Source organism: Myotis nattereri, assembly GCF_964212035.1.
Source record: "Myotis nattereri genome assembly, chromosome: 1".
NCBI classification, from domain to species: domain Eukaryota; kingdom Metazoa; phylum Chordata; class Mammalia; order Chiroptera; family Vespertilionidae; genus Myotis; species Myotis nattereri.
Genome location: NC_138075.1, coordinates 33,508,132 through 33,533,849, shown reverse-complemented (window position 1 = coordinate 33,533,849; position 25,718 = coordinate 33,508,132). Strand labels below are relative to the sequence as shown.

At 35.9% G+C, this 25,718-nt stretch overlaps 1 protein-coding gene across 1 annotated transcript in view; it reads left to right on the top strand.

Moving 5' to 3' along the window:
• HIF1A (hypoxia inducible factor 1 subunit alpha) overlaps positions 1-25,718 on the top strand; it is a 50,955-nt gene that overhangs the window by 11,782 nt on the left and 13,455 nt on the right. The window contains exons 2-8 of the mRNA XM_081090378.1: positions 11,475-11,665; positions 12,319-12,464; positions 12,549-12,633; positions 17,055-17,167; positions 17,774-17,976; positions 21,906-22,012; positions 23,080-23,227. Coding sequence (XP_080946504.1) covers positions 11,475-11,665; positions 12,319-12,464; positions 12,549-12,633; positions 17,055-17,167; positions 17,774-17,976; positions 21,906-22,012; positions 23,080-23,227 — 993 coding nt within the window. The remainder of the gene's footprint in view (positions 1-11,474; positions 11,666-12,318; positions 12,465-12,548; positions 12,634-17,054; positions 17,168-17,773; positions 17,977-21,905; positions 22,013-23,079; positions 23,228-25,718) is intronic.

Here is a 25,718-nt window from a genome sequence, read left to right as displayed (position 1 = left end):
ATTCTATGGGGGTGGGACTTCCTCCTCCCTGCTGTCAGTTTCCACAGCTATGATGAGGAAGCTGGGGTGACAGAGGGAGCCATGCCCTCCAAGCCGCCCTCTCTCTCACTCTGCTCTATGTCCAGCGGTCTCCTGCTCTGCCAAGTCCTCCACACCTCTCGCTCTCCACCCACTCTACCTCTCTGCTCTCCGCCAGGAGTCTGCAGGTGTGGCTAGGCACAGCCGGCCTCGCCTCCCAGGGCGGCGATGGTCCTGGGAGCCCGTGGCTGCCATTGCCTCTCAGGGCGCTTGACACCTGAGTATGCAAATTAACCCACCATCTTTGTTGGGTTAATTTGCATACTCCTGATTGGCTGGTGGGGCATGGCTTGTGGGCATCATGGAGGGACAGTCAATTTCCATCTTTCTCTTTTGTTAGTATAGATGGGGACTTCAGTCTCAGGTGGACTCTGAGATCTGCCACTTACTAACGACATTACTTAACCCCTTTTTATAGACAAGTAAACAGGATCAGAGTTTTTTGGGGAAAATTTATTTGGTAGCCTTGGATAGGATGAATTAGTATAGAAAACCAAGCCATTTGCTTTAGCACTTTTCCTTTGTCATTGTTTCCAGAATCTTCATCATGCTCAGGGTTTTAAACAAAATAGGAACAATCTTATGGGTATGATTTCTATGTGTTTACCTTTATTCTGATATATGTGAATTTTTTTGTTACATAAGTACATGATTATTATAATTCATATATTATCTGTTATATTTAAGTAATTAAAGACACATTCTTCTCAATACACAAATACACACGTTAAGATTAGTGCCACTGATTTCTTAAGTTCCAGTCTCACATCTGTTACTGTCAGAAACTATATAATGAGGGAAATGGAAAGAAAAGCATTTACCAGCTGAGAGAGGGAGGTAATGGAAAGGGAGAAGAGTGATAGAGTAGGTGAAAAGATTTTGGGAAAGCCATTAATATAGCAGTTATTCAAAAGTTACTTTTAAAAAATTATTTCAAAGAATTGAGAAAACCATTCCACGTTACCACATTTTTCATTTGGTCATCTTTGAAGCCTGATCATGATCTAATAGTTTTGAAGTCAGGTTATTGGATTTTATTAAGTACACACTTTATTACTGGCCTGTCCTTAAATTGTACCTTTAGCTTTTTATTCCCAGCAATTGTACCTTGCTCTATGTAGAATTGCCCAAGCCACTCCACTCAATGTTCTTCCTGACAAACATAATTGTCATATTATGCATATGTAGTTACAGCTAAAAATAAATTTTTCTTATTTTTCAGAATTTGCTAGTTAACCTGTTAAATCTCTGCTATAAGACCTGCTAATGGTTTTCAAACTTGTGTTGCTTAAGTATCACCGGGGTGTTTAGTTAATAATGAGGAATCCCAGGTACCCACCTTCAGAGATTCTGATTTGGTAATTTTCAGATAGGACTCAGGAATCTTTAAATTTTACAAGCACCAATTGACAAAACATACACCTTGAACAGATAAGAGTGCTCCTCAGAATCACCTGTGAAACTGGTTTTAAACAGACATGCCAAACCTACAATTTGAATTTCCAGGGTTGGAATCTAGCATGTGTATATCTCGGAGCTAAAAATTCTGTTGGTGATTGTGATATTTACCACAGGTCAACCATTGACTGACCTGATCTAAGTCCTTAGTGTGTATAGTTACTGAGTTCTAAGTATGTGGCAATGTAAATGTCTTAGAGGTTCACTCTGTTTACTGTATTTATAAAGCATTTGGGCAGATTTTTTAAGAGAAAGTTTTGTGGGTTTTTTTTAAATTTATTTTTAAAGAGGAAAATTTTAATAAACATTTTGAGTGTGGATGAACAATCTTTTTCTTCTTTTTTTATTTTTTATCCTCACTCGAAGATAGAGAAACATTGGTAGGTTGTCTCCTGAACATGCGGGCGTAGTAATTTGTGTTTTAAGAATCCCTCCACATGGTTGTGGTGTAAGCTAAATGTTGAGAACCTTCATCTTAGAGAAAAAGTTTCATATCCACATTTTTTGTTTTATTTATCTGATACTTTACATTGTAAGTGATCAGGGGTTTTTTGAGAGATTCAGTACCAATTCTGAACCAGGAGAGAATTGATTAAAATCACTATTTAGGAATAATCTAAAATACGTGTGTGTGTGTGTGTGTGTGTGTGTGTGTTGTTAATCCTCACCCTATTTAAATAAGTAAAATAAGAATAAATATTTTTCCATTGATTTGTACTTATTTACTTATTGTTGATTTTTTTGTCTCTATTTTTTAAAAATCTTTATTGTTGAAAGTATTACATAAGTCCTCCTTCCCACCGGCCCCCCATTAACCTCTTTTAGCCCACTGCCGTTCCCCTCACCTCCCCCGAGGCCCTCACCACCCCATTGTCTGTCCACGGGTTATGCATATATGTATACAAGTTCATTGGTTGATCTCTTCTCACCTACCCTCCTCTGCCTTCCCTCTGAGGCTCAATAGTCTGTTCATGCTTCTATGTCTCTGGGTCTATTTTTGATCATGAGTTTATTTGGTTCATTAGATTCCACATATGAGTGAGCTCATGTGATACTTACCTTTCTCTCACTGGCTTATTTCACTCAGCATAATATTCTCCAGGTCTATCCATGCTGTTGCAAATAGTATGAGTTCTTTTTTTACTGCTGCGTAGTATTCCCTTGTGTAAATGTACCATAGTTTTTTATCCACTCATCTGCTGATGGGCCCTTAGGCTGTTTCCAAATCTTAGCTATTGTAAATAGTTGCTGCTATGAACTTAAGGGTGCAAATATTCTTTCTGATGACTGGTTTGGGTTTCTTGGGATATATTCCTAGAAGTGGGCTCACAGGGTCAAATGGGAGTTCCATTTTTAATTTTTTGAGGAAACTCCATACTGTTTTCCACAGTGGCTGCACCAGTCTGCATTCCCACCAGTGGTGTACTAGGGTCCCCTTTTCTACACATTTTCACCAACACTTGTCCTGTGTTGATTTGTTGATGATAGCCAGTCTGACAGGTGTGAGATGGTACCTCATTGTTGTTTTGATTTGCATCTCTCGGATGCTTAGCGACTTTGAGCATGTTTTCATATGTCTCTTGGCTTTCTGTATGTCCACTTTGGAGAAATGTCTATTTAGGTCCTTTACCCATTTTAAAATTGTTTTGTTTGTCTTCCTTTTGTTAAGTTGTAAGAGTTCCTTATATATTTTGGAGATTAATCCCTTATCGGATGTATAATTGGAAAATAAATAATGTTCTCCCTTGTAGTGGGCTCTCGTTATTTTGTTGATGGTTTCTTTTGCAGTGTAGAAGCTTTTTATTGTAATGTAGTCCCATTTGTTTATTTTCTCCTTAGTTTCCATTGTCCTAGGACAGGGGTGGGCAAACTTTTTGACTCGAGGGCCACAAAGTAAACATCATTACATAAAAGGGTACGGTCTTTTTTTTTTTTTAGTTTTATTCATTTCAAACAGTCCATAGTTTGCCCACGGCTGTTAGGAGATGTATCAGTAAACTTATTGCTACGAGAGATATCTGAGATTTTGGTGCCTAGGTTTCTTCTAGGATTTTTATGGTTTCACGTCTTACATTTAAGTTTTTTATCCATTTTGAGTTTATTCTTGTGTTTCCATTGATTTTTTTAAAGAGAGTGGAAGGGAGAGAGGGAGTGAGGGAGAGAAACAGATAAATATCCATACGAACAAGAAAAAGAGAGAGAGAGAGAGAGAGAGACAGAGAGAGACAGAGAGACAGAGACATTGATTGGTTGCCTTCCACATGCGCCCCAACCTGGATCTGGGCCAGGGATAGAAACTGCAACAAAGGTACTGCCCTTGACCAGGGAAACCCAAAAAGCCTTTGGTGCAAGAGCCTATGCTCTAACCACTTAACACACTGGCCAGAACCAAAAGCATTTTTTAAAAAATTGATTTCAGAGAGGAAGGGGGAGAGAGAGAGAAATAGAAAACATCAATGATGAGAGAGAATCATTGATCAGCTGCCTCCTGCACGTTCGCTGCTGGGGATCAAGCTGGCAACTCTGGCATGTGCCTTTGACTAGAATCGAACCCCGGACCTTAAGTCTGCAGGCCAGTGCTCTATCCATTGAGCCAAAGTGGCTAGGGCAAGCATATTTTTTAAAAAATAAACAGAACACAATTATACATTAATATAGATAGTTATGTCTATTAGCTTATTAATCTAATTAATGTATAAATAGATGTGACAAAGATTTTATTTTCAGAATATATCCTCTAATTTAAAATAGTGATTCTTTTTCCCTTCTTATCTTACTGCAACATTAGAATATCAAGTATTTAAGCATTTTTTGTGAGGTTATTGGAAGGTGAATAATCCATCTTTTCTCTAATTGTGGGTATTTAAGTGATATTTCCATGCTAGTAAGATAATTGTCACCTAAAGCAAGAAATTTAAGTTGCTTTCAAAAATAAAATAAGTGCATATATGTCCTGAATATTTTCCTTTAGAAACAAATCATTTCACCTGTATTTTTGGAATTTCAAATTATGAAATGCTGAATTTTCAAAACCGGAAAGTTAGATTAGAATGAGAAGTTGAAAATATTAAATTATACTGCTTACTCATTCTTTACTTTCCTCTTCTTGGAAAATAAGTTTAAAAGTTAGTTTATACTAAAAGTCTGATCTTTCTAACAAATGCAGGTACATAGATGGTGTCAGTTTATTAGTGAATTTTAAAGTATAAAATCTGTAATTTTGTCATCTTGAAACTCTATTGCTAATATTTTGTAAACTTCGCTAACATATACCATTGTATCTTTCTGGTTTTAACTGCATTTATAGATGCTATGTCCATATGTATGTCTGTATACATATATACACATTTATTTCTCTATATATACATGCATTACACACCCCTATAGAGAAATGGATTCATGCTCAAATTTCATTGTATAACTTGCTCTTTTTATATAGTACTATATTGTAACATCTACTGTAAGCACAGATTAATTTTTGTAGACTTTTCCTTGTCTCCTAAAATTTTATGTTACTTGATTTTATAAAAAGATTATTGCTGTAACTAATGTTTTGTCAGTTAGGAATTGACCCTGGTAACTACTATTGAATAAAGTCAAGAAACATAAAGATAACTAGAATATATGTTCCATGAGGGCAGCAACTTGGTCTCTTTTGTTTATTGAACTTGCCCCATGCTGAGAACAGTGTTTGGCTCATAAGAGACAATTAAGAAATATTTATTGACTAAATGAATGATATTTTCTAACATGATTATGCTAAAATTTCATTTTTAATTTTATTGATAATGATTAGAACTCAAGACGTTTTCCTGAAGAAAATAATTACGAATTATAGTTAGATGTCCTGAAAATGTAATTTATATTTAATTTGAAGTGTCAGATTTTTGTTGTTGTTGTTGTTTTTTTTTCATTAAGTATGGATTTTTAAAAATTAAACATCTGTTTGAAGTGTTCTGGTTTTATAGCAATTTTCAGATGGAAAGTATAACAATAGATCTTATTAATAATAAGAATACTCCTAATAAATATAAAAATATAAAATACTTGTCTAAGAGTAACCAGGCTTGGAGAAAAAGCCACTAGGATTAGAAATCAACTTAAAGAAAACTTTCTTGTCTTGATGAAAATTCCAACACTTTCCTGAAAAAGACTGTACAAAACAAAACGAGTCAACTTCTGTGTTTCTTGCTGGGCTAGAAAGACATTTATAAAAGTGATAAGGGTATTGATTATAAAATGGTTAACAACATTAACTACCACTGATGTATTTTCCTGACCACATAAGCTTAGGACAAAACAATAAAAGACATTGTGGATCGTAGTGATGAGGGAAATAATCTTTAAACCTCAAACCTCTTTTCAGCGCATTGGTATCCTACATTCTCAGCTCTCTTCTCCCTGTGCCTCTAAATCTCTTCTCTTGAAAGATCACTTACTCTCCTTGGTGATATTTGTGCTGTTCACTTTATACTGCTTGGTTGATTTTTCCCCCACTTACATCTATTTACCTGTATTTGCAAGTGTTTATCCAGATAATTACAGTAAATCCAAATAGTATGCCTTATTCATAGTTCTGGCATTATTATGCTGTTTAATTATGATTGTAATCTGTAGGATCACAGGAGCACTGATAAAGCACAAATTCAGGGATCCCAAAAGGAATGTTCAAAGGACAATCAACCTTCCATGGGCTGAAGTCAAGGTCAAATAGCATATTTTGTTTGTTTGTTTCTTTTTTTAATTAATTAATTTATTTTTTTTATTGCTAAAAGTATTACAAAGGGTATTACATATGTGTCCTTCCCCCCCCCCCCCACCCTTAACAATCCCCTGGCCACCCCTACCCCCCAGTATCTTGTGTCCATTGGTTATGCTTATATGCATGCATACAAGTCCTTCGGTTGATCTCTTCAAATAGCATATTTGAGCCAGTACTAAAGTGAAGTAAAACTTACACACATCCCTACTGATAATACAAAGATAAATAAGTCTGTTTCCTGTCTTCAAGAGCTTTTAAGGATTGTTGAGGAAGATAAAATACAGCAAAATAACCAAAGTGGGTCAGATCTAGGAGAGAGGAGCAGTTTTAGAAGACAGAACAGAAACAAAGTGATACTAGAGTTAAAAATGGAAAGTTTCTCACATAAACTTACCAGGTCACATATTCAAGAGTACTCCAAGCAGAGAGAGTGGGGTGAGTGAACCAGAAGGAATGAAATATTATGCTTTGATTAACTGCAGTGTGTCTGAAGAATGTGGAAAATGATGAGGGTGAATAGATGGGCAGGGAGCTAGATAAGGATGGGTTTTGTGAGTTCAGTCAGTGGTTCCCAGATTTCACTGTGTATCTGCACCTTTGGAGTTTTTAAAAATCCAGATTTGTGGGCCCTGCTTCAGATCTACTGAATCAGAATTTACAAAGATAGAGCCCAGAAGTTTGAAATGTTGCTTTATGTCCCTTAAGTGATTATCATGCAACTAGACCTGCATTTGGGAATATAGCTGTTTCAGTAGACTTAAATGGAAGGCTGTTTAAGCCTCATCAGGGTTGTTTTGCTTATCAGTACTAGTATATTCCTAGTACCTAACACAGTCCATGGTACTTGATAGATGCTCAATAAATATTTACCAAATGACTATTTCTTGAGTGGAGGAGGTTATTCTGAATTTCAGGAAGGCTCTTCTCTTCTTGTGTTTTGGTTCTCTAGAGTTATGATCATTAAATTAGCTAATACATAAAGGCACTCAACACAGTGCCTGGTGCATAGTAAGTGCTCAATAAATGTTAGAAGGGGAAAATTCTCTTCATCTTTTCTCTCATGGTACTTTGTGTGATTAGATATCTTGGCAATTGCTTATGCCTAGCCTGATATCTTGAAGTGAGTATGTAGATTGCTTTTATTGTAGGGATCCACTTATTGAACAAATACAACACCAACATTAGTGAGCTAAGATGTTCAAATAGTTTCTCTGTACAAATTAAAAACAAAGTATAGTGGGAGTATATGAGGTAGTGTGCTCTGATTCTCTCCCCTTTGTGGTTGGCATTACCCGTTAAAGGTTGCCTTGCTTTGAAGAAATGGCGGACAGTGAAGCAGAGAGCATTGCCATTGTAGATGCCTTTCAATTAGGATTTTGGATTATGAGCAGACTCCAGGAAAGAGCCTGGCCATGAGTCTCTCTAAATAGCTTAGGGTCAAGTCCTAAATTTAAAGCCAACCCCTGTACCTCTTTTTTATGTCTTTGGAGATGTGAAGAAAACACATTTTGAACTTTATAATAATGACTTAAGAATACTTACCTTGGTAATTAGAATAAGTTTCTGAGAGGCAGCATAGACTATTGTTAGTAGCATAGTTTTTAGAACCAGACAGCTTGAATTTGATTATAGGTTCTACCATTTATTAACTCTGTAATCTATTTAACCAGGTTCCTATTTATAACATGGTTATGATAATAACAAATAAGTTAATAGATGAAAAATACTTAAATACCACTGTAATATTATGCACCATGTAGAAATGTTTGAATTTAAAGCTGCAGGTCAAAATGCCAACTAAGGAACACGAATATTTTCCTTTGGCATGAGATTTTAAGAAGTACACGCAGTTAAAGCAATGAGATAACAATTTTCACCTGTCAGCTTGGCAAAAATTAAAAAGATATAAAGGGTCCATAATATCTATTACTGCAGAGTGCTTGTGGAAATGGATACACACATTGATGGATTGGCAGAGACAAAAATGGGTATAGACCTTTTTGGAAAGGAATATTTAAATGCCACATCCTTTATCAGCGGTTCTCAACCTGTGGGTAGCGAACAATGAAAATACATCCTGCATATCAGATATTTACATTATGATTCATAACAGTAGCAAAATTACAGTTATGAAGTAGCAACAAAAATAATTTTATGGTTGGGGGTCACCACAACATGAGGAACTGTATTAAAGGGTTGCGGCATTAGGAAGGTTGAGAACCACTGCTTTAGATCATGGAATTTCACTTCACAGTGTCTTTCCTGTAGAAATACTGGTGCAAGAAGTACAGAACACAACTTATAGCCTCATGGGCCAGAAAGAGTTTTAAAGTCAGCAAGTAAAAGAGTTGAGAGATTTTAAAAATTTTACATATTAACTTTATTAGAAACTAGAGGCCCAGTGCACGAAATCGTGTGAGACCCCAGACCCCGCTGTGCTGCCATGGGACGTCACACTCTGCCGCACCTCGTTTGGTCGTTACGGCCACAGGCCTTTTATAATAAAGATAACTGATCATCTGTTAACATTTTGAATGATTATGATCTAACTTTAGTTCTTAAAGTAACATGTTTACAATCAAGTACACTAACAGGCTTTTCTTGTGCAATTAGTAGGCAGCACAGATAGATGACTTAAAATATCTGCAATTATTTTGTGTTCTTGTTAATCTAAAGAATAATAGGCATTCTCTGTGATAAGGCTATTGCTTTTTCATGAACTCTATACAAGAAGCTTAAGACAGTGGTTCAAAATTATCATCCTAAATATATTTCCTCTACAAAATAATTTCAAGATATAATGTTAGTTTCTTGTCCAGTAATGTATGTTAAATAATAATAAAATTGTAAGTGTGTGGAAATTATAGTTCCACAAACATTGAGCTGTTTTTTTGGTTTGATCAAACAATAATTCTAGGACAGTCATGGAATTGGGTAAGTAAACTATTCAAAAGATAGAAATTTACTATATGTACTCTTAACTAATATCCAGTGTGACTAGCAGTGTGTGAAATAGTACCTTATGCAGATACATAAATAACAGAAATTTACTTGATCTATACTTAATAATATAAAAACAACATAGATGGGAATTGATAATTTTGAGTAATACAGTGAGCTTATTTGCATGCTGAAAATCTGCCAGTTTCCTTCTGGTCTTCAAACCTAAACCTGTTGTGCAGTTTAAGTAGTAAGTAAACAAATAGTACAGGATTCATCTTTTCATTCATCACATGTCTAACAAATAATTCTTGGTCAATGCTATAATTCTTTGGGGTGTGACCTGATCAAAGTCTTCCTGTGAGTAGATCATGAAGGGCAGTGCAGATGCTGAAACTCATAAGAACTTTGGAAGCTTTAAGCTTAGAAATGTTTTAAGAGCTCCTATAGTCACATATGAAGAACATCAGATAAATTTTATTAAATTTTTATTATAGGTCTCCTAATTATTTTATGTCTAGAGTGATTATGTAATTGAGGACATACTGATTTTCATTACCTTCATCTAATTTAGGTTTGTCAACCTTTGAAGTATCATGTTACTTATTAGGGTTATTTTCCAAAATTTGGCACATGTTCAGATTCTTACCCTTACAGTCTTCACTAGCTTAAAATATTGTCTTTTAAATGCTTTATTCAAGCTCACATTTCTAATGGCTTTGTCTTATAAATTTAGTTGCCATATCTTGAGCAATCATAATCTTCAAAGTTCTGAGTTTCACTATCTTATCACTGTTGCGACAATACAACCTGTTATTCACAACATAACTGAAGTGAGCATGTGCTAAGAACCCTGTCTATTTCTTGAGAATGTTGCTTCTATGATTGAACCTTGCGGCTCTGCAGATTATTTGGAGGAAGGAGATATTTGAGGTGAAGACAATTATGCACTTCATTCATAGAACTAAAGAGGATTAAGTGAAATAATGTTGGTAAAGTCCTTAGCATACTGCTAAGTGCTCAATAAATGGTAATGGCTATTTTCAACATTTAATAAGTAATTGACTCATCAGGATTAGGTTGAATGTTATAGGAAAGCAGCTGAGTGAGACAGAAGCAGCATTCTCCATTAAGAAGATAAAACGTTGTGGAAGAGCAAAGATTTTGAAGTAAAAACAAACACCTGGGTTCAAATCCCATCTGCTACATATTGGTTATTTTTAACCAGCTGCATCCCCATTTCATCATCTGACAATATTTAACCAATTTATAGGTTGTTATGAGAGAACTAAGCACCTTGTAGAGGGCCGTGTTTGGCACATTGTAGGTTTTAATAGATAGCTATTAAAGAAGAAGCTAAGTACAGAACCCAGTTAAGCTTTGTTGCTATGCAGTTAAGCAGAGAAACTCAATTCTGCATGGTCTGATTTATGAAAATGTTTTTTACTGACTTTATTCTTGGAAGAGTTCCCCAAAGATACCTTATTAACACCTTTGTTAATCTTTATTAATACATTCCTTTCTTAGTACTGTGCCACATCTTTGTTTTTTATAAACCCACATTTAGTTAGTACCTATTGTGCTAGTCATAGATAGGGGCTGTTAAGGGAGTAAGCAACCTAAAAACAGTAGTTTATTATAGCTGCTAATATAAATTCCTATAGCTTATAGTCACTACTGCTCATATGGCAAAAGGGAGGGTGGGAGAGTATTGGAGTCAAAAGAAAACTCGAGTCAAAAATGTATTTGTAGCTATTACTATTCTATCTGTTTAAAAACACCTGCTTTCAAGTTACTATGCACAACTTGTGTTTCTCTAGACTTAATCATGATTTCTCTATGTTGAGACTTTTTGAATGGCTATGAAGGTGCAGCCTTCATATACAGGCTATTTTTCAGATTTGGGCTAAAACAAAAACATCCTCTTCAAATTGACCTGCCAGGGAGGAAACACCTGTTTCAGACAGGTTTAAAACTTCATGTTGGACTTCTTATTGGGAGTTCTGATGTCTGCAGTAATCCAAAAATTTCTGTAACTCTCTATCCAAAAATGTCTATAACTCTCTATTAAAAATGCATTCATGTAGTAGAAAAATCTCTATATAATTTCATTACATAGCATCTTCTAATCCTTCAATGGTAAGCAGAATGTAAATTTAGTTTATTCAAGCAAAGGCAAACTAACATAAATTTTCTGTCTCTTTTCTCCCCCCTCCCATTCCTTTTTGTTAAATAGGATAAGTTCTGAACGTCGAAAAGAAAAGTCTAGAGATGCAGCCAGATCTCGGCGAAGTAAAGAGTCTGAAGTTTTTTATGAGCTTGCTCATCAGTTGCCACTTCCCCATAACGTGAGTTCGCATCTTGATAAGGCTTCTGTTATGAGGCTTACCATCAGCTATCTGCGTGTGAGGAAACTTCTGGATGCTGGTGAGTTGTTTTACTAGGGCATACTAGGCCTAAAAATTAGAAATTAAAAGTAATTAGAAATTATATTTAGAGGATGGTCATACTCTCAATTTTTTCTTAATATGATTGCCTTTTTATTACATGCTTTTAAAGCTTCAGGCCTTTTGCCCCTCTTTATTTCCTGCCCCACCTACCTACCTATCTCCTTCCCCTTTCCCCCTCACTGAAGGATACGTTTACTGATTTGAGAGAGAGAGAGATTTATATGAAAGAGAAACATCAGGCACGTGCCCCAACCAAGAATTGAACCCTCAACCTTCTGGGGTATGGGACAACGCTCCAACAAACTGATCCTCCTGGCCAGGGCCCTGCCTACCTATCTTTTATTAACATGATCATTCTTTCTCTTTTCAGTGGTTTGCCTTGCCTTGCTGTATTACTTTAAATAATCATTAAAAGTAGCTGGCAGATCTAATTTTAGTCTTCCTGTTCTCTGGCCTTGACTGTTCTGTGTTAAAAGGAAAGTGACAAGGGGGCGGAGATTTTAATTTTAATATGCAGAAAAAATATATGTTACGTGTCTTAAATAAATGGAGAAAACTTTATTGAAACATCTAAGTATTCATTTAAGTATAACTTTTAAATTATTTTCCTTTTGTTTGTGCTCTTTTTAGGTGATTTGGATATTGAAGATGAAATGAAGGCGCAAATGAATTGCTTTTATTTGAAAGCCCTGGATGGTTTTGTTATGGTTCTCACAGATGATGGTGACATGATTTACATTTCTGATAATGTGAACAAATACATGGGGTTGACTCAGGTAAAATACCCTTATATTAAGAGTCCTTCTTTATATATTTATGATTTTATGATGTAGATCTAATTTTTTAAAATATGTTTACAGTTTGAACTAACTGGACACAGTGTGTTTGATTTTACTCATCCGTGTGACCATGAGGAAATGAGAGAAATGCTTACACACAGAAATGGTGAGAAGAAAAGTCTATTGTTTGATATAATGTGACAGGTGGTTTTACCTGATCAGATTCTGTTACTAATTTTTAGATTTTGTTATTGTACTAAGGCCAAACATCATTTCATGTTAATTAAATGTTACTCTATTCTTGGTTAAATCCATTCTATTTTTAAAGAATTTCATTAAAAATATGTAAAAAATGTTTTTAAAGCCCACCTAATTCCACAAATATATAGCTATAAGAATAGATAACATAAAATGGAAAAATAAATAAAGATCAGGACCAAGGAAGTTACAAATTAAAATACAACATTAAGACAAGACGTCAATACAAATGGCAGATTACAGGATTTTAGACAATTACTAAAGTTGACATCTCCATTTGAATTTAAGCTTTCTGAAGGCTCAAGAAAAAGAAAAGAGATTTTAAAGAACATAATACTTGCTTATTTGACCTTTCATGATGTTCGCAGTAACTTGAGAATATATAATTAATTTTAAAGTGTTACATTATGGATGACCCCACATTATCAACAACAAAAAAGACCTAACACCTCTAACTCTTAAGAATAAATTGTTAAAAATAACCAAATGTTCCAAGATTTGGGGAAAGTACCTCCCTACCCCACCCCCCGGAAATTCAAAACATGAATTATTTATTTCTGGAAGTTTCCATTTACTATTTTTGGACCCAAGGTTGACTGTGGGTAAATGAAACTGAAGAAAGCAAAATGCCCAGATAAGGAGGTGACTGCTGTGCTCAGAGCACCCTCTGTCACTGCTCTACTACTTACTCTACAGCCTATCAGGAATCTGCACTTAAAAACTTAACAAGTAAAGAAAGTTTTTTCATACCCGTGCCCTCTTAAATAGAGTATCCTGATCATAATTTGTAAATTTTCACTGTAGCTTTCATGACTGAAAGTTATAATGAAAATTTGTCTTTATGCTCTGTGGTTGTTCTTTGCAGCTCTCTAATTTAAGTGTATGTTTGTTTGCTTTCTGTATTAAAAATTCTAGTACTTTTGAATAGTTTTTTTAATGGTTTCTTTTTCATCTTATCTCATTTATAATAATAGGTAACCTCTATTCAGAGATTACACTGTGCCAGGACACTGTTCTCTGAATTTATGTGCTTTCTAACTCCTGTATTCCTCACAACAGTCCTGTGAAGATACTGTTATTATTTCTGTTTTACTGAGGAAATTGGGGCACAGAGTTATTGAGTAGTTTGCCCATTACTGGGTGGGTAAATGGTAGAGCATAGCTTAAATTCGGGTGGACTGGCTCTAGAGTTCACATGTTAGAGCTCTTTTCATATTCACCAACTCTCACTACATTCTACTGCCATTTGCCACCTTGTCAGCAGGAGCCCTCTCCTGTCTTTAAATTTCATACTGTGTGTTTACTGTGAACTTGGAAAGCAAATGCTTACTTTTTAGAATTCTATAAAGGAGGAGTAAATAAATGCTAAACAAAGACCTGTGTGGGTTCTCAATTAATTTAGTATATGAATTAAGGGGATTAGGGTTTCTATTGGCTGCTCAGTGCTTCCATCACTAGACCATAAGTGGATGGATATTAGGAAGTCTTGTTTTGATTTGGTAATGTGTTATTCTAAATCAAATATAGTCTGCTTAATATAGTTTAAATACATGTTTTTAACCAAGCACATAAACATTTTTAAAAATCATTCCTGCCCAAACCGGTTTGGCTTAGTGGATAGAGCATCGGCCTGCGGACTGAAGAGTCCCGGGTTCGATTCCGATCAAGGGCATGTACCTTGGTTGCGGGCACATCCCCAGTTGCGGGGGAGGGTGTGCGGGATGCAGCTGATCGATGTTTCTCTCTCATCGATGTTTTTAACTCTCTATCCCTCTCACCTTCCTCTCTGTAAAAAAAAAAAAATCAATAAAATATATTTTAAAAAAATCATTCCTAATGCAGTTAATTTTTTATTTGTTTTATTGAGAAACAAAAATGCAGATTTTCACTTTTAGAAAAGAGGGGCTGCTATAGTGCATCACATTTTAATGGTACACTAAGAGCTATTATTGGTGTATTTACACAATGTAGTCCTATTCTTTTTTTATTATTACTGATTTTGGGGGGAGAGAGGAAGAGCGAGAAACCGATTTGTTGTTCCACTTATGTATGCATCCTTTGGTTGATTCTTGTATGTGCCCTGATCAGGGATGGAATCCGCAACCATGGCATATCCGGACAGTGCTGTAGCCAACTGAGCTCCTGGCTAGGGCCAATCCTATTATTCTTTCATTTAAATGTTAAAAAGATTCTTTAGATTTTATAAGATATTATAAAATATGATTTATTTTTTTAGAAGGCTGAAAATTTATTTCTTTAGAAATGTTTCTTCCATTAGGAAAATGCTAGTACTTTTCTACTACCTTGGTGTTTAAATTTATCTTCATGTCCTAATTCAACGGCTTTGGGTTTCAAAGGTCAATCCAATTTAAGCTTAGATTATAAAGGACTGAAAATACCCCAAAGAGTTTACATGTGGATCACTGTTGCCACCATCAGCCTCTACACACATGCCCTTATACCAGTGATGGCGAACCTATGACCTCGTGTCACAGGTGACACACGAACTCATTTTTTTGGTTGATTTTTCTTTGTTAAATGGCATTTAAATATATAAAATAAATATCAAAAATATACATCTTTGTTTTACTATGGTTGCAAATATCAAAAAAAAATTCTCTATGTGACCTGGCACCAGAGTTAAGTTAGGGTTTTTCAAAATGCTGACATGCCGAGCTCAAAAGGTTTGCCATCACTGCCTTATACCATAACTAAGACCAGTATGGTATGTGGCATCTTTTTAAAATCCATTCTCAAACACTTCTAAGGAGGGCAAATTAAATCCTTATTTAGGTAAATCCAAATAACTTGTGTTAGCACCAAGACTGCCCTAACTTGCCTAGTTCCATTATTATAAGTCTGAGCTATAACTCCTCTTCTTCTTCAAGAGTCTAACATTCTAGCTAACCCAGTCAAAATTTAAACTTTACTTGTTTCTTTTCCACTTGACACTTTTCTTTCAATATACTAGCCTTAAAAATCTTCAAATCTTCAAATTTCTCTGCTGCCTTCTATCAATTTTTAAGTTTTTATAGGTAATACCATTTTATGTATCTTTTGTCATCCTTCTTACTTCTGCTACTGTTCAGTCCCTCATTGCCATCATGTATTCTAATTCTTATACATCCTATATGTTGTTGCTAGATTAATATTATTTAAGTTCCTGATTGTGCTTCCCATCTCAGAATTTTTTAGAAACTCCATGTTTTATATTTAAGGCTGAATTCATTGTAGCCCTCCAGAGCTACAGCTCTAACCTTCTCTTCTAATTTTTGACTCATTACTCTTTATATTGTGGCCAAACTCAACTTTCTAGTACTGGTCCCCAAATGTGCTATTTTCCCCACCTATGTGCTTTTCCTTCTCTTCCTTCTATCTGGAATAATACCCTTCAACTCATCTCTACTTGTTGAAATACTATTGTCTCTTTCTAAGAAGAACTTCCTGATTTCCCCTGGACTAGAAGTTATCTTCTAAGCTCTCTCTATACTTCTTTAAAGCGTTCTTGTAAGTCTTGGGCACTTAACTCTGCATTGTATTGTCATTAACTTCCCTGCATCTAAATGTTTAACTTCTTCAGGAAAGGCAGTGTGTCTTACTCATCTTTGTATTGCCTCCAATATCTAGTCCAGTTCCTGAATAATAAATACTCAATTAGACTGATCAATGAAGATAAGAAATCAAGTTGCTATTTGAGTGTTGTAATCTTATTTTTTAGTTATATGAGGTTTGGAATATGAGTAAATAGACCTGAATTGATTTAATTCCAATTTGGCTTTGAAAAGTCATTTACTTTTTTCCCCCTAGTAACAAGATAGAAATAGTTTCCTGCCTGCTTCATAGAATTATTTAAGGAAAAATCAGATATATAAAAATGTTTATTTGCTATTGAAGAAATTTTCTATTTTAGAAGTTCTGTAAATAATGGAGTACTTATTATAAATTGAACTAATAGATTTAGTAAAGGTTTGGAAGCGTTTGCTGAAGTTCCTTTTTTGGGGGGTTGCTTATGCACTGATAGCATAGTTTGCGGACAAATTCATACCACATTTATATTTCTTTGCAATTTGACCAACATTACTGGCTTGAATGTGAAATGATTACTGCTATTACTCAACTGTTGATTCCTACCAACTCGGAATCACTGCTGTTACAAACCCAGTACTGACTCGGAGTGTTAGGTTGCTGGATGTGTTGGAGTGGGCAAAGTGAGTGTGACTCTTTTTGTTCATGGTGGGATGTTTAATTGAACAGCTCCCAGGTGTGCTACTCTTACTGTAACAAATTTGCATATTTAAGTTTTTAAACTTTATTTCCTGCTTTCCTTAGGCCTTGTGAAAAAGGGTAAAGAGCAAAATACACAGCGAAGCTTTTTTCTCAGAATGAAGTGTACCCTAACTAGCCGGGGGAGAACTATGAACATAAAGTCTGCAACATGGAAGGTAAGTAAAAATGGTTTGTGAGTGGTGATGCACTTGATTTATAGAGAGTTTCATGCATCTTGACATTGCTAGTATTAAGTAGCTTTAGCACTGTGAGGGAAAACTTAGATTTGTTCCTTGGCATTTGCAGGTTTAACATCCAAACAGTACATTAATTTGCCAGTTTGAGGCATAATGTGAATTGACACTGGCTTACTGAACTAACTTAGTCAGTTGGCTTTGCCAACAATTCAGAGTTTGAATCTTTATAGAACTCAATTTTTAATTCATTGTTGTATCATTTGTTTTGCTCTGTGTTAAAGCTGTCATTAAAGCAAGAAATAACCATCACACAGCTATGATGACCAGCTGAATGAAAAATCAGCACAGATTTGTTGTATGAAGGAGATTTTTAAAAAGAGTAATTAAACTGTGATGCCTTAGGTAGTAGGCCAGCGGTGGTGTAGGAAAAACATTTATTGATTTTCAGAAATATAGTTTATCTACTAATGACAGTAAATTTTTACCAATGTTTACTTGCCATATCAGACTCAACTACTTATTGCTGTATTTTGTTTTTTTCTAGCATTGTATATTTAAAAAAAACTGCTTTTTCTTCATACACAGGTACTTCACTGCACAGGACATATTCATGTGTACGATACCAACGGTAACCAGTCTCAGTGTGGGTATAAGAAACCACCTATGACATGCTTGGTGCTGATTTGTGAACCCATTCCTCATCCATCAAATATTGAAATTCCATTAGATAGCAAGACTTTTCTCAGTCGACACAGCCTGGATATGAAATTTTCTTATTGTGATGAAAGGTAAGTGAGGTATAAAATATAACTTGAAAATTTTCATAAATCCACAACTTTAAAAAACTATTTATTTTATAGTAAAGACTCCTACTAAGCTGAATACCATGATACATCCTAGAACTCAGTAATATTAACTTTGTAGATTAGTTCAGCCACATTGAATACTTAGTTTGTACTATGAATACGTTACCAAATGCTTTTCAGAAATTATTAAGATGAGGTTTTTCTTTTCCTTTAGGGACTCATTAATTTATAGAGAAAATAAATACATTTCAAAGATACACAATACATAATTTGAGGAAGGATTGATTACTTTTGGTTATGGACTAGAAAGAAAAGTGTTTGGTCATCTCCTTGCCCTGTGGATTTTTCCTGAGCAGCTTAATCCCTGCCTATGGTTTCTATTGCCATTTCCAAATTTATATTCCTAAATATTTCTATTTAATTACCAATTTAATTTTTTTTCTGGATAGATCCTCTACCATATTGTAAACTAAATCTTCCTATAACTGAACTGCACTACTACTGCCCCAAATAATAACTTCAAAAACTGGCTTTCTTCCTATAATACCTATCATGATTAAATATACCACTGTAGGCACATAACTCCAGCAAAAATTTGGAAGTCATCCTTTTTTTTTTACCCTCTTTATACTTAACTAGAAGCCCGTTGCACGAAGATTCGCGCAGTGGCCCTCCCTTCCCCTGGCTGCTGGCACCGGTTTTCCTCCGGCCAACCAAGGATATTTATGATCTGGCCTCTGCCTACTTCTCCAGATTAATCAGTAGGAGGGTGAACCCCTTCTGGTGTGTCTCCTACACCTATAGCCAGAGCACTCCCCATGTTTATATATATCTCTATCATAGCATTTATTCTACTGTTAAGATTATTTGCCTGCTTGTCCCATTTTTTTTTTTTTTCCACTAAAAAATTCTATGGCTAACGGCATAGATTCTGTAGCCAGACTATTAATATTAAGTCTTGACTTTGCTGCCTTTTTTGGAAATGATCTTGGACTCATTAGTTCAGTTTTTTCAACTTTAGTAACACCTATTTTATTGGTCATTGTGAAGATTATATGAGAAAGCCAGTTTTAAGCATTTAGTCATAATGTAGTTAAGAATGCCTCACCCCATTGGATAAGGAAATGTTAAGAGTGCTGGCTTTGGAATCACATAATCCTGGATTCAGTCCTGGCCTGCAGCTCTGGTACTTACAGTGTAGCCTTGGTCTTAGAGCTGAACTGTTCTAAATCTCATGTTTCTTAGCTAAAATGAGGGTCATACTTCAAAAGGCTAGGATCAAAAGAGTTTGTTGAGTGCCTAGCACACATAATGAGTGCTTCACAAACTCTGGTGTCAACTTTTTAAGAAAAATGAAGATAGAGCTAAGAAGTATTTTATGGCATTTGCTGGCAGTATTCATGTGAATGTATGATAGAACAGAAATGCCCTCCTTTTTTGAGGAATTATTTTTTATTTTTTGAATTTAGTAACAAAGTGTAGGGGTAGGCTGGGAAAAAGGAAAGTGATGAAGCTAGAAAGAGAAAGGTTATTTCAGAAAATTAACAAAATGATCATGACAGAGGAATAAAGACAGCCAGTTTAGAATTCAGCAAAGTAAGGTTTTGAGTTTAACTAGTTATTTTTCTGCTTAGAGTTCTTTGTAGGAACTTCATATCTCTAACCCCTAAGAACAAAGATAAAAAATTATAAAATCTAACACATCAAACTTCTAACATCTAAAATATCCCATAAATAGCTATTATTTACTATACAGATTTCCACTTACAGTCATTCAACATGTTAATTTGAGCACCTACTATGTGCATGACACTGTAACTGGCACTAAAGTAGAAATGAAGTTTAATAGTTCTGCCCTCCAGACACTTACAGTGAATAAGTGGTATACTGCATAGTTGTTTCAGATCGCAGGTTTTTTAGTCCATTAAAAACACTTTTATCAGATTTTCTGGATTACTTCTCTCCTTTTTGGTACAGAATATAAAGTTTGTAATCCTCTAAAGTTAACTTTTTACCTTTCTTCCTCCAATATGAAAAAAATTGGCCTTCTAGGGAAATATTTACTAGTATGTTTTGACATCTTGCATCCCTATTGGTAGACACATCTCAACTCAGATTGAGAAACACTGATTGACATCTGATTAAATCAGAGTTTATTGACATAATATACAAGACCCTCATTAATCTGATTCTCCTATCTACTTTTCTGGCCTCATCTCTTTCTGCTTGCCCCCTCTAACCACACCAGTCTTGGTTCGTTATACAGTGCCAACCATTTTCTCATCTCTGTCTTTGCTTGTGGTGTATCTTCTTCCTGAAGTGGTTTTGTTCTCTCTGACTCTCTTCTATACTCAACTCATAAATCTCCTATGGAAAGCATCCTTTATCCCACCATTCCTTCTTGTGGGTAAGGGTGGTGTCTCTGATTCCTATGCTTACCACATTATTCTTAAGTAGTATGGTAAGTGTACTAGAAGATTAGCCACATGTTGAATTTTGTCTTTCCATTTCATACCTAGAACAGTGCCAGGCATACAGACATATAAAGGTATAAATAATGAAAAAATTAATTTCATGGGAATATTATTTAAACATACTAGTATAAGCTACAGAAGACCAATTAAAATTATTTTTAAAGCATAATTTAAAGAAAGAAGGATGTTGTGGGTTTTTTTAAAACAATGGTTTCCTTTGAAATGCTGCCACCTAGTGTAGACATGTTTAGGGAGGTCCCTTTGTAAAGAATTTTGGATTTTGGCTTGAGTTGGCTTAATTTTTATTTTGCTCTGTTTACAAATCACCTTTCTATTTGTTTTGGAATAAATTACAACAGAGCTTTCCTTAAAGTGTGAAAAAACAACAGTATTATTTTTACACATTTCTTAGGAGAAGAATATCTTCCCTGTGTGCTTTCTGTAATTAAAATTGAGGTGTGATTTCATTTGGGGGGGTGGTATTTTTGGATACACTAATATTGTTATGGAACCTCTGTTTACACCTCAGAAAGTCCCTTGAAATCTAAACTCTGAGAAATAAAAAAGCGTACCTCATGTTTTGCTTTCAGAAAAGAAGAGAACATTTCTCTTCTAAGAAGTGCTAAGAAGAGCTTTCTCTTTCCCATGAAAAGGGTTCCATTTCAGACTGTGGTTACAGAGAATAGTAAGATTTAGTCTCTGTCCTAAAGGAACTGCCAGAAAATCAGAAGGATTTTGTTCTAGTCAACTTTCAGTTTGATAGCATTGTTTTATCTGAAATGAATTCCTGTGATTTTATGTAATTTCCAATATGAAGTACAAGAGCGTCTTCTAAAACCAACATAATAGGTATTCCTTTATGCCCATTTAATGTAGATACTCTTTGGTTAATGATACTGAAATTTTGTACTGGATATTGATCCCCCAAAATGAAGCCTTGCCTAGTGGACTTTTTTTTATGAAGAATGTGATTTTGTGTACACGCACACACACACACAGGAATCTGACTTTATGGCAAGATAGTGTTCTGGATTTAATCTATATATAATTTTAAATTAAGTGTTAGTAACTACCTTTATGACATTTGCCATTTAATTTTGCAGTACTTGATATCTATTTATTAATAACCTGTCTTGTTACCAAAAGTATATACAATACAATGTGATAAAACTAGGTAACATGTTTGAATGAAAGGGATTAAAGGGTTAGATAACAGGGTGAATCGAGAGAACTTAAAAGAAACAGATGGTGCCATATTTAGTAACTGCAGAGTTACTAAAGATGAAATGTAAATTTATTTTCAGCAAAGGAAAATGCTCTTTATTTTTTAAAATTCACTTGTTCATTAGATTAATGCGTATTCATTACCGTAAAGAAGGAAAGTGTTTCATTATCAGTTAATTTCTCTTTTTTCTTATTATATTTTTTATTTAACAGAATTACTGAATTGATGGGATATGAACCAGAAGAACTTTTGGGCCGCTCAATTTATGAATATTATCATGCTTTGGACTCTGATCATCTGACCAAAACTCATCATGATAGTAAGCACAGTGGAGTAACTCATTGATACTCTCTTTTAACTCTTTTCAGTCTCTTTACTTTTTGGTCATACAGCTACGTACATTTAACTTTTTGGTTAATATTAACCAGTCTTTCTAGATATATCTTAACAAAACTCTTCCTAAAGGATCTTAACATTAAATCTATGCTTTATATTTGTTCAAGCAATACTAGTTAAAGCAGAATCATTTGATATCTAAAACTTCCCAGGTGTTTTAAATACAAAGGCTCAAAAAAATATTGCAGGATATTGTAGCATCATTTTCAGAATTCATACAAAGCATTCAGAAAATAATTGTGCGATGAAGTGAATTGTTTAGTGAAGTGGAGGTGATTAACAGCATGTACTAGTGGTAATAAGTACCCTGGACATAAGATACATTTTTCAATTTTACTCAAACATTATTTAAATATCCCACGATAAGTAAAACTTTGGAATTTTTCACTTGCCTGTTGAATCGGTACCTGAAAATGACTTCCCAGTATGATTGGGGATGCCTGAATATCATTGAATGTGATTAGTCATGAACTACCAAATGGCCACCAATATTCATGATAATATCATCTTTACTATTTCTCTAGTACTTTCTCCCAAATCAGTAATTAAGATTGCCTCAAGTGCCAAAGACTTCAGCATATCAATTGAGATTCAAATATGCTAGCATAGCTATTTGAAGCATCTTTGGTTATCTGGAAATTATAGCAGGAATTTAAGAAAGTAAGAGCAATACTTCTTTCTTGAATGTTCTTGCTAGAGATTATTATTCATTCTCTAGTCAGTAAAGGAATTTTAGTCACTGTTGTCCCTCATTTCCTGGCTTTGATTTTATTTAAAGTGACAAGAATTTATTTTGGGGATTAGAAGAATAAAATTGGGTAAATTTTCAGCTATGCTGGGGCTTTTTCTCTTTCAATTTAAACAATTACAACTGATTCCATTAATGTAAACATCTCTCCTTTTCTAAAACAACGATCAACATTTAACATCCATTTGATTGACAGTTCAGTTGTTATTTTCTCCGCATGACTCTTTCCATTTTACTCCTAGTGTTTACTAAAGGACAAGTAACCACAGGACAGTACAGGATGCTTGCCAAAAGAGGTGGTTATGTCTGGGTTGAAACTCAAGCAACTGTCATATATAACACTAAGAACTCTCAACCACAATGCATTGTCTGCGTAAATTTTGTTGTGAGGTAAGCTTGGAAAATAAGTAATAACTCTTTTTGGATACTCTACTTTTAAAGGGAGAAAAGGTTTTCAACATTAACTGAATTTTATTTTCTCATTTCTACCTAGTTATGGTTTTCAGTACTCTAATGTGTGTTTCCAGCTTTTCTACAGTGATTCCACTACTACCAATAGCTGTCTGTCCCCATTCTTTTCACTCCTATTTTTTAAAAGACCTTAAAAAAATACCAGATCTATGGATTAGTTTGTTCTAGTCATACAGCTGTCAGCATGTATTATCTCACAACAGCTATGTTATTTTTGTAGGAATACTGGCCTTGGAATAGTTAGGTTTGTGTCGTAGCTCTGTCATTTCTCCATAAACTTGGGAAAGTCTCATTTCTCTGAATTTCATTCATATTTGAGAGATGATAATACTTAATTCAAAAGGTTATATGAGAACTAAATTAAATTCTATGTGAGATTACTATAAAAGGCTGTATAATGTGATACGTGGTACTTGAATATTCTTGAGTTGTTCCCTTAGCTGATGGGCTTGTGAATGTTATAGATATCATAAACGAATCTTTCATTTGATCAATTTCAGTAGGCAAATGCCCCGATTTAGTCCATCTTCCACATTACCACCACGCTGGTTTTTCTTGCATGTATATACCTGCTCATCTCATTTTCTTTAGAATTGTTTTAAAGATCCCCTGGTCACCTCCATGATAAAGCCTCACCTACTTGCAGAGCATCATTTCTTGTCATTATCTTCTATATGCCCATGCTTTCATAATTGCAGCCCTCTTTCTAACATCTATGGCTAGGAAGACTTTGGTCATTTGTTTTTATTTTTGCCAGTTCTGACACCATCCTTTAATGTTTTAATATTAGTGCCAAAGAGTTTTGGTGCTTTCCCATTACATAAGAATCAATTACTTGGAATGCCCTTTTCCCCCCTCATCGCAGTCTACCTAACAAATACTGTTTTAGTCCAAGTTTCAGCTTGTGGGCCCCTCTCTGAAGCAAGCCTTCTCCATTTTAGCAATCATTACTTTGTTTGCACATTTACTTTCACACTGGTCTATAAAACTTGAGGGAAAGGGTTGGGTGTTCTATAAACTTGAAGGAAAGGGTTGGCTCAAGCATGTCAAACTTGCGGGCCACGAGCCGTATGCGGCCCACAATGAATATTTTTGTGGCCCAGCCAATATAATGGTATGTAAGAAACGTTTCAATAAAAATGTTGTAACTTAATTTTTACAATATCCTGTTATACATAACTAGAGGCCCGGTGCACAAAATTCACACATGGGTAGGGTCCCTAGTCCTGGCTGGTGATCAGGGCTGAATCATGACCTTCTGGTTGCCGGCTGGGGCCTTCCTTTATTCCGCGCTGCCCCCTGGTGGTCAGCGCTCATCATAGCGAGCAATCGAACTCCCCGTCTCCTGATCAAACTCCCGAGGGGACACTTTGCATATTAGCCTTTTATATATATACTAGAGGCCCGGTGCACAAAAATTTGTGCACTCAGGGGGCTGGGGGAAAGGGGGGTTCCTCAGCCCGGCCTGTGCCCTCTCGCAGTCTGGGACCCCTCAGGGGATGACCACCTGCTGGCTTAGGCCCACTCCCCGCGGGGATTGGGCCTAAGATGGCAATCAGACATCCCTCTGGCAGCCCGGCAGCCCTCGGGGATGTCCACTTGCCAGCAGGGAGCAGGCCTAAACTGCAGTCGGACATCCTTAGCATTGCTGAGGAGGCAGGAGAGACTCCCACCACCACCGCTGTACTGGCAGCCATCAGCCTGGCTTGTGGCTGAGCAGAGCTCCTCCCATGTGAGAGCGCCCTGACCACCAGAGGGCAGCTCCTGCATTGAGCATCTGCCCCCTGGTGGTCAGTGTGTGTCATAGTGACCAGTCATTCCCAGTCCTTCTGCTGTTAGGGTCAGTTTGCATATTACCCTGTTACTATATAAGATAGAGGCCTGGTGCACGGGTCGGGGCCAGCTGGTTTGCCCTGAAGGGTGTCCCGGATCAGGATGGGGGTCCCGCTTGGGTGCCTGGCCAGCCTGGATGAGGGGATGATGGCTGTTTGCAGCTGGTCACACCCCCTTCAGGGTGGCAGTCCCCACTGGGGTGCCTGGCCAGTCTGGGTGAGGGGCTGAGGGCCGTTTTCAGGCTGGCGGGTGACTGAAGCTCCCAACTTCTCCTTTTTTTCTTTTTTTATTCTGGGATTTATTTACCTTCTATGGCTGTCATTGGAGCTGAGAGCCGGCTTTAGCTCTGAGGCTCGGCTCCAGCTCTGAGACCTCGGCTGCTGAAAGCAGGTATCTGGGCTTTGTTTAGCTTCTATAATTGAAACACTGTTGCAACTCCAGCTCTGAGGCCCGGCTGGCTGAAAGCAGGTTTCTGGGGATTGTTTAGCTTCTATAATTGCAACATAGTTGCTTAGAGTGCAGCTCAGAGCTGGGTGGCGGCAGGTGGGGAACCTTGGCTTCCTCCATCACTGGAGCA